Raw genomic sequence first — 10,428 nt, forward strand, 5'->3', positions numbered from 1 at the left:
TGGCTACCCCTTACAGAAAACAAAGTATTGATAACATGTAAAGCCATATTAACAAGGGCTAGCAAAAAAAACACACTAACCTTTAATAGTAAGCAACAAAATTGGATAAAAGCTGCTAGTGAATTGTCTGCTTCATTTTATTTCCCATCATGCATTAAGCTGACACATATGGACGGTCACCCTGTAAAGAGTCACAGATCACTATTAGTTTATACATTTCTGCAATCGCAATTTTTTTTTTAAATGATGTTCCCTGAAGGTATAGACAGAAGTCCCGCTAACAGTTCAAAGGGTGATTCATCTAGGCACACAAGTTGTAAAGAGCTTTGGTGCCTCCTACTGGACAGGACCTATATTTGCATCTTGTTTTTCTGCCTCAAATCACATCTACCCAATGAAAATTGAGCCTCTTTATGGACTGGCAGTTAATTGCCCCATGTTGGCTCAGGCATTTATAATATCATTGGCCTGTCACACCTTTGGCCTGTGATTATTTGATAGCTACTAGGCCCACAATAAACGTGCATATTTAAGGCACGCAGACCCCCACGGGTATGGGATTGTGTGTGGATTCTGCAACCAGAAAACCGGTCCAGTTCCCTTTGACCAGTTTTAAATTGCTGTTCTTATACAATCAATGCCAGAAACCATATGTTCACTCATACTAAGGAGACGACAGGGTAGCAAAATGGGTAAACCACCCAGTGTCCCCAATGCCAAGATAGTGGTTCCAAATTACTTTTTCTGGTAAGGAACCATATGACTGAGCTGACCATAGGAATCTTTAAAGTATTCTTTAAAGGCAAAGAGTTTGTCAGCTAAGTGGTTCTAATAACCGTTTTCAGACCATAGCTTGTCAAGGGTTTTTATATATAAAATCGCGCACACTTATTATAGGACAACTATACTGATAATATACAGTGTGACCAAGATCGCTATCGACACAAGTAGAACTGTATGCTAAGCTGTGGCGACATCTAGCTGTTACTAGTTGAATTACAATGTAACAAGTTGAATTCTCTTTTAGTCTTACATGGTCATTAATGGACTGCCCCCTTTAATTAGAGTAGTCTATGTATATTATACCTACACGTGGACCTTTTCTTATCATACCAAACCTGGGGATCTTGTATAAAAAGTCATCATTTGGTTGCTGTGCTGATGGCTTGTAGACCGCAACGGTGAACTGTCACCTGGATGTGGCTCTATCTACTTTATGAAGAGATTTAGTTTAGAGTTTTCTAGCAAAATAATGTGCAAGAATAAAAACAGATTGCATTTTTTGCATGTAGGGTTACACATAGTAAGATGTATTGTATTTAGGCTGGGTGGCTGCCTCCCACACCGCTGTCCTCTCTACTGAGTCCTGCTATATGACATTGTATGCCTGTTTTCTGCCTCCTAAGGAGGGTAAGGATACCACATCCAAGGTACAAAACTCTTAGCTAATAGCTAGGGAGATATCTGATCTCAGCCACTGGAGCGTTAAGCAAACAGCTGCCATCCTCCGTAGACCCGCCACCTTAGTAAAGCCAATAACAGTAATAGTCTTCAAGTCTTGCAAGAAAAAGTAACAAACAAAAAATATGAATGCAGTGTTTAATGAGTAGAAATCCTCCATATAGAAGGCATCTCATACATGTAAAGACACAATTATACACCCCTAACATAAGTCCTGAAGCACTAGTGAAATACACAGGCAGAAGCGAGGGCACCGAAAACCAGGGGACAGAGACATCTAGGAGCTGGCGATCATAGCACCATTAGAAGCATACCTTTGCTTAATCATTGTGTCACCATTAAAGCTCCAGCATCAAATACAGTGAATCACACGTCTCTATAGAAATAAAAATATAACGCGAAGGATTGTGGTGGGGCCTTGAAATGTGTGTGCTTTGGGAGGAGAGAACGTTATTCTGCATGTATGTCCAAATGACACAATTGTTCCTGTGCAAATCAGAATCTTTTCCTATGTGGAACACAATCTACTTGGGGACATGTAAAGCTGAACTGACATGGTTCTTCCTTTTTCCCATCACTCCACTGGGTGTGAATGTGACCTAACCTCTCAAGAGGGACTGCCATAAAATTAACATTACTTTTTCTAATTACTTTTTTCACATGGGCTCAAATGGAACAAGCGTCAGCTGAGATGTGCTTTTTTTGTCACGCAATACAACTTTACTCACACATATACAAACATATCCCCCTGTAGGTGATGCTTTTAGATGTTCAAGGCCCTACTTTGTTTTTTCGTGTACCTATTGATTGGACAGGGAATTTGACCGCGAGTTCTTGCTAGCTCAACACGCAGAGAATTACCCCCGATATTTAACCCTTTTAAATTAGACAATACCTTCTCAGCCTGGTTAATATCTCTGTAATCAAGGAAGGCTCTGTGCTGGACTCCTTGCCATGTTAGCCGCAGAGGGGATGCCCCTCGCTCCCGCAAAATGGTCTTTAACTCACTGACTCTGGTAGCTGGGGAGATATTTCCTATATACACAGTGACGACATCGCTAATATCACAGGCTGCTAATCTGGAGTGTATTGGAGCTTCGTGTGGATCCGTCCCACCTGCCGGTGTGGAAGCAGGTGCTGCCTCCTCTTTCCCTGTTATTAAGGGTTGTGGACATGCTCCGTTGTCTTTGAGAGTCACATCTTTTCCAGCTCTCCTTTCCTTTTCTCGAAGTTTCCTTAGGATCGGTATCTTCTCCATCGTTTCCTGCGTGATCTGCATTATATATAAAAAAAAAAAGTTGGTTTCCGAAGCTCTGCTTCATGAACAGTGAATGGGAACCCAGCTTAAAGGAACCCTAACATTTGTAAATGGGTAACTTGTACTTTATTAACATTAAACATTGTTAATGCTTTTCACTCTAACATATGTTGACATATTTTGTACATTTGACGAAAACAATTAACATACATCCTATGGTGTGTGTGTTGCGTTTACATTGCTCCGGAGTTAAATTGTTAAATTCAGCAGAGTAGGTGGTACTGCACCTTAAACTCTTTGTAATGTTTCATTAGATGCAACAGATTATCCGCTTGTCATTTCTCTATATTGTCCGTAATGGCTGGAAACAAAATGACTATGAATTGGATACAATTCTATAATACTAGTTTGCTTATATTGGCATTTTACACTCTGGGCAGACTTCATGAAGTAAACTGATGACAGATATTTCTATAGATACACAGAATTGCATGAAAAGAAGGTAAACCACAATCTTGTTCGCGTAGAAGAATACCATATCCATTAATACAGAATTCCTGCCATACATTGTATACAAGTGGTATTTAATATAAAAATTATAGCATATCCACCTCGTTGGTATCGACTAGTGCTGCATAAATACTATATAAATACCCCTGAGAACATGGGTCCCAAGCGTGCCAATAATGTCTACAAAAGAGTACGTTATCTAAGACAACTCCAATGATGAACACAGACCTAGCTCCATTCTCTAACCTTTTAGCCCTTAGGAAATGTATTTTCATTTAAATTAAAGATTCAGAAAAATACATAAGTTGATCATACCTCTGACCATATAATGCCTTGTGGTTTTGCGCGTGTGCAGTCTGTCTTAATCACTCGCGTAGGTGTCAGTATATAGTCCACTGTGAGGTCATGATCTCTTAAAAGATCCTCTGGAATATCCATCACCTTAAACATATAAATGTAACAACTCCCACATTCCAAAATGTATAATATCTCAAGGCGATAAAAAAAAAAATGCAGTTACAAATTGGAAGATGACCTTTGCTGTTCTCCAATTTTATCTCTAGTGTTATACAGTAAAAGATTACAGCTGTCGCCTTGGAGAAAACCATTCCAAAGTGAAATTCAACAAGGAATGAAACGCTAAACTTTAAGAGGCTTAGATTTAATGTAAGGATGAGTGCGTGGTAGGTAAGTGGAAGAGGAAAGATGGTAGAAGTGAACACAGTTAAGGAATTGAAACAATGCATTGAATAGTCGTATGGCTCCTGAATCTAGGATGAGACCAACTACTTATTTATGTTTGAGTCTTAACAGTGTGAAAAACAGGCAGACTAGATGGGCCGAATAGGGTCGATGTGCCATCAAATTCTAGGTTTCTATTAAAAGTACACAGAGTAAAGTACTGTAGAAGTAAAGTCAAACAGAATCTAATTGTACATGTCGCTGAACAGCTTGCAGTCCGTTTGTTGTCTTGTTTTTTTTTAACATAAAGGGGTCACGAGATAGCCAGTGTTAATTATGAAAGACTTTCGGTTGGGAGGAGGAAACACATACTTGACAATCATGAACTATAGTGACCACAACTGTGTGCTCTGTAACTGCCCCCATGGCCACCATCATAGCATATTCCATGTCGGCAAAACCTTCACCTTTTCCGATTCTCCAGCCTAAATAACATGAAGATTGTGTTGTGTTAACATGTATTGCTGAGAATATGAACGGGTCCATTGTGTCTCTACTGTACTAACAGGATAAACACAAGATATTAAACACTGTTGTGTACGTTAATTGCTGGAGGTGGGAAACAGTTACCATTTTCAGATACTGCTACGGACCCCACAACCACAAGATCCACTCGTACTGCAGCATCCAAGCCTAAAGGACTGCTGTATTCTTTCACTCCCTGCAAATAAGAGATAGGTGTATTGGCTCACAATGGCAAACCTATAGCAATCCACATGTATATATTAAAGTTTCACTGTAATACAAATGTTGTCCACAAGGGAGCAGCAGTTTGCCTTTTATAGATATTTTGTTGAATATGCGGTCAGCATCTTTGTAATATTTGAGAGAGGTTTCTACACACACACACACACACACACACACACACACACACACACACACACACACACACACACACGTTATGTACTATGCACCTGACCTGTGAAGTTGAACAAATCCTCAGCACCTCTTTGCTGGCCCCGGGAGGAGGGGTGATTTTGTTGAAGAGACCAGTTCGAAGCCGTGGAGTTGGGACTAACAGTGTCTTACGAGCCTGTGTACAGAGAGGGTGTACCATTAATCTACTGTAAAGGAAGTGTGCCTTCCAATTTACACATAGACAGAAGAGCATGGATGTGTTTGTGTGTGTGCGTGCGCATGGATGTGTGAGTGTGCAAGAGCTAGGGCTGCAACTATCGATTATTTTCATAATCTATTAGTTGGCCGATTTTTTTTTTTTCCCATTAATCGGATAAAACAATAAATGTAAATTTTTTTATTTATTTAACATAATTAAACAAACGATGTTAAAAACAAACAGCAGAATAAAAAAACTTTGATAAAAATGCACTTCTTGTTTTTATTTCCCAACCTGCCCCCCAGTTATGCACATTTGAGCCCAGGCTTGCCACATTGCCTGCCAGATATGCCTTATACCCCCAGATATGCCACTTCACCCTCCCTACATATGCCTTATACCCCCTGCTATGCCACTGTGCCCAGATATGCCTTATACCCCAGATATGCCGCTCCATCCTCCCCAAATATGCCTTATACCCCCCAGATATGCCATAGCGCCCTCATAGATTCACAGACCCATTCACAGCACACTGGATTTAAATTCCTCTTAGTTTGACCCACTCCCCCCTTTACCGCTAACTGCACCTTAAATTAACTTTATTAAATTAACCCTCAGTCCTCAGCATTAAATTAACCATAAAGACCCCATCAACCACAACTCCCCCTAAATTAACCATAAAGACCCCATCAACCATAACTGCCCCAAAATTAACCCTGCAGACCCCATCAACCATAACTGCCCCTAAAATTAACCGTAAAGACCCCATCAACCATAACTGCCCCTAAAATTAACCGTAAAGACCCCACCAACCATAACTGCCCCTAAAATTAACCGTAAAGACCCCACCAACCATAACTGCCCCTAAAATTAACCGTAAAGACCCCACCAACCATAACTGCCCCTAAAATTAACCCTGAAGACCCCATTAACCATAACTGCCCCTAAAATTAACCCTAAAGGCCCCATCAACCATAACCACCCCTAAAATTAACCTTAAAGACCCCATCAACCATAACTGCCCCCAAAATTAACCCTAAAGACCCCATCAATCATAACTGTTCCTAAAATTAACCCTAAAGATCCCATCAACCATAACAGCCCCTAAAATTAACCCTAAAGACCCCATCAACCATATCCACCCCTAAAATTAACCCTAAAGACCCCATCAACCATAACCGCCCCTAGATTTAACCCTAAAGACCCCATCAACCATAACTGTTCCTAGATTTAACCTTAAAGACCCCATCAACCATAACTGCTCTTAGAATTAACCCTAAAGACCCCATCAACCATAACTGCTCCTGGAATTAACCCTAAAGACCCCATCAACCATAACTGCCCCTAAATTAACCCCCCCCCCCTAACTTTCATACTTACTTTATACTTACTGTAAGCTGAGCAGTGTGTGCGCTATAAGGAAATGGGCGGGGCCAATCAGTGTGACTGAAGGGAGGGACTGGTAAGTAGTAACTTCTGTAAGTGACATTGAAGGAACCGGATTATAAAAAGAGGGGTATTTTTCAGAACATTTGCTCTGAAAAAACCCTCATCTTACAATTGATAAAATCGATTCAACTAATCAATGAAATTAGTTGTCAACGATTTTCATTATCAATTATCGATTTTATCGATTATTTGTTGCAGCCCTAGTGAGAGCACGGATGCGTGCGTGCTAGTGAGAGCATGCACGGATGTGTACTTTTTACATGTTGTATGTTCGAAGGAGGGGGTCAAAGGGCAATGATGGCACAGACTAGCTGGGGGACCTGGGGGGGGAAATATTCGCAGCAGGGCCCAGTGGTTTCTAGTTACACCCCTGAGCAGGAGCATTCCACAAGCTCCAGATCTACCACTTTCACCAAGGTTGATCTACAGCTCTGTCTACCCTTTTCAGTTCCCAACGGTTTGTGGCAACTGTTGATTAACAAATCAGTTATTAAAAGGACATGATGTAATAACTTTAAAGTTTACAATACAATTTAAGTAATAACTGTTGTAGCTTTTATACGCTGGCTGATTTGACCCAGGTGCAGGGCCGTTCTGGCCATCAAGCCAACTGAGCGAATGCCAGGCGGGATGGCATTTTCAATGTACCTTTTATCCCTTTATTTGTGTAGTATTTGACTGTGGCCAAATCGCACACTCCAACAGTGTAAAAGCACATCATGCAGCTGCACCAAGGTAATAACCATGTAAGGTGTCTATGTATAGCGGGATCTGGAAATATCAGAGATCCAAGCAGTAGTATACATCAGATAACAGATTACAGGTATATGACCACAGTGGTGCTAATTTTCTCACCCTGTGAAATGGCTGATATCCATTTTACCTGGAGAGCCTCTAGACGAACGCCTTCTAAGGGCTTGTCAGGATCCACTTTTAGTTCCTTGGTCCTACCAAATGCCTCTAGAAGTTTTATATTCTGACAGGCTTGTCTGGAGCCCTATACAGGAAGAGGTAAATATGTGTTACTTACGTCCAGTGTGAGGAAGCGTGCATTCTTCTGAGGGGTATCAGGGTTAATCTTAAGAGTCTTGGCATCTTGGAACGCCTGCAAGTCTGAGAGCCTTTCACATGCCTTTGCAGCTCCCTGCGCCATGAGTCCGAGCAATGGTATAACAGAAGCAGGTTTATCTTTAGTACTAATGACAATAATAAGGTCCGCTTTCCCCCCCCAATATCCAACCATTTTACATAAAAATAAACAGCTGGTATGGAATATGGCCCAAACTAATGTTTTGTATGTAATAATATGCAACAGATAAAATGCAATTTACAATTCTCTAAATGAATAAGCTGACAAATGTGTTGTGAGAATGCCGGCAGCACACCCTGTCAATCTGAACCCTCCACCAAATATAGGGTCTTAGGCCCTCGGAGTGATAAAACACCACTGCATAGTTATACAATCCTAAACAAAAAAAATCACACATCTCCACCAGTGTTCCCTCTAAGCTGTGCGCACATAGCTTTTTTTAGAGAGCGCACATGTCCGAAAATTGTGCGCACAACAGTTTTTCCAAAAAAAAGAAAAAAATAATAATTTTTTTTAAACTTTATGCAGCGCGGATATTGTGTGCACACAATTTTTGCTCTGTGAAACTTTTTGCACAAGAGAAATTTTCTGCGCACGCCAACTAAGAAAAATTGGATGGAACATTGATCTCCACTGATTTCTGTACCTTAAAGTTGGGTATCCTGTGATGAACAGGCCTTGGGAAATCAGCCAAGTTATTGTTTTCAATGTAATCCCACACCTTCTGGCGGATATCCCATTTGCTGCAACCTTCAATTGATATTTAAAATAAATATAAGCAGATAAACAACTTTATATAAAAATAAACTTTTCATTTTGTTTAAAAACAAACATCTATGCAGATCCCATCCCATATATCAAACGATTAGCTGCCTGCCTTGTATTATGTGCTGATAACTACTTATGTAACTAAGTGAAAGTATCAAACAGCAAGAACATGTTTATAAACATGTTACATGGACAGCAGCTGAAACACAACACACCACATATTCTGAGGGTATAAGGGAGAAAACGGGACATCTGCTGTGCCCAAGCCCAATTAGATACTTTATGGTTGATCACATATTTTTACACTGAGAGCGCTCTGCGAAAGAGGGGATTTCCAGTGGTCCTTAAAAACATTATAGAAAAAAGTTAGATTAACAAAGGTCATAAAGATAGCCAGTGGTGTTTTATATAGGGTTTGATGGTATGATATAGAGCCCCCGGTGACTGCTGCCACTGCCCCTGCCTGCTGCCCCCGCTGCCCCTGCCTGCTGCCCTGGAAGTAAATATCACAGGCTCATTGCTGACATAAAACAAGTTACCCAGGCTGGGTGGCAGCTCTGCCCCATTCTGCTTAATAACATGCCTGCTGCCCTGACCCACTCAGCACAGGTAGACAGCACCCAGGGAATATTGGAGAAGGAAGTACCTGGTGTCGGTCTAATTGCAGGCTCCATGGCACGAGGTCGTCACCCCCCGTAAGACTGCAGCCGCATGCAGTCGTCTCTAGACTTCTCCCAGAGTCCCAGTTAAGAAACTGACAGCTCCACGTGTGCAGAAGAAAACTACAGGAATCCCGAGAGGACAAAATACCTAAAATAGCAAAGCATTTAGCTAGTGAAATATTCAAGCATGTGATAGCTCTACACATCAATGCACGCCTAATAAATATTGCGCTAATGTGACTAATAGACCAGAACAGAAAATAGATAATGTAAAGTCAAGATTTTTTTTTTATCATTCTTATTTCCAAAGAAACATGCAATTATATCCTAACCCAGTTCTGTGATGACTAAATTGTTTGCCTGTACTCTGTATATACATACTTGCTTGGCAAATGTATTTGGTGAGGACAGACCAGTAGGCTAGCGCACAGCTGCGCATGGAGCCAGGAGCTTTTCAGCCACTTTATTGCTTGGCTGAATGCTGCCAGCTCCTGCTGGTTTAATTCTTAATCTTAATATTAATATTTGAAAAAATAAGACATTAATAAGACATTATTATACTGGGAATAAATATGTTGTATGAATCATCCATGCAGCTGATGGCCCTGCAGTAGTCGTAAGGTATTATCTGATATCTGCTAGATAAATGAAACCTTAAATAATCTGAGCAAAGATTAGTTGCACCGTACTTTGCATTAGGTTTAAAATTCCTGCAACATCAGTTGATTTTCAAACCTATAGATCCTTTAGATCTCAATACTGGCCATATAACTAGCCATACTCTCCACACACTTCTTTATATGGAGAAATATCTGTTTATGTGATCTCCTCAAACAATGTGTAAAAATAAGTCTGTTTGCTTAGACATTTTATGTCCCATCTGATCACTGACATCTAGATTGTAAGCTGTGGTGCAGGATACAGACACCTGGCTCCATGCTATGTTTATTGCTTGTTATCATGATTTATATAACCCCATGTTACATTTTCACAATTGGGTTTATTCACTAAAGGAAGCGTTGTGATTCAAACGCCTTTACTTACATTATAATGGTGCAACCCTTTTGAGCTTCTGCTGCAGGAAGAGCTTGACTGGCCCTGTATAAGGTATAGTTAAAGTGAGATTTCTTGAAAGTATCCTTACCCACTGAGTTATGCATTATACAGGGCCCTTCATAAAGAATAGTGAAGTTGGGTGAGCGAAAACCAAAAGTCTCCAACAAACTCTCCTGACAGATTTCCCTTTTAGTTCTTAAACCTCAATGTCTAGTAATTATGATCCCTACATACAATGAAGCAATTTACAGAATAGAATGGTTTTTGCCAGTATAAAATACATAGGTAAAATGAATGGAATAAAATATTAGCACTCATTTTTTTTTTCTCGATTTTTATTGAAAGGTTTGTCATATAACAAATAAGTATAACTTTT

The 10,428-nt window shown here is 40.3% G+C and overlaps 1 protein-coding gene across 1 annotated transcript; it reads right to left on the minus strand.

Annotated features, from left to right (window-relative positions):
• Positions 1-2,224: 2,224 nt before the first annotated feature.
• On the minus strand, positions 2,225-9,008 carry LOC149299247 (methenyltetrahydrofolate synthase domain-containing protein-like). Its single transcript, XM_089486681.1, has 8 exons — positions 8,981-9,008; positions 8,213-8,316; positions 7,360-7,473; positions 4,890-5,003; positions 4,541-4,631; positions 4,283-4,395; positions 3,545-3,670; positions 2,225-2,734 (listed from the first exon to the last, which is right to left on the minus strand). Exons 1-8 carry the CDS (start codon positions 9,006-9,008, stop codon positions 2,225-2,227), a joined length of 1,200 nt encoding a protein of 399 aa, XP_089342807.1.
• Between the last annotated feature and the right edge of the window lie 1,420 nt (positions 9,009-10,428).

This window comes from Sceloporus occidentalis, unplaced genomic scaffold (assembly GCF_023333645.1).
Source record: "Sceloporus occidentalis isolate IW3139 unplaced genomic scaffold, rSceOcc1.0.p SCAF_29, whole genome shotgun sequence".
Lineage (NCBI taxonomy): Eukaryota > Metazoa > Chordata > Lepidosauria > Squamata > Phrynosomatidae > Sceloporus > Sceloporus occidentalis.

Excerpts from the sequence above, each read along its gene's own strand:
- LOC149299247 (XM_089486681.1), bottom strand. The coding sequence starts at position 9,008 with ATGGAGCCTGCAATTAGACCGACACCAG. Across the intron at positions 5,004-7,359 it reads TTCGTCTAGAGGCTCTCCAG|GCTCGTAAGACACTGTTAGT; the intron begins GTAAAATGGATA and ends CTCTGTACACAG. Across the intron at positions 3,671-4,282 it reads CTATAGTTCATGATTGTCAA|GTGATGGATATTCCAGAGGA; the intron begins GTATGTGTTTCC and ends TATATGTTTAAG.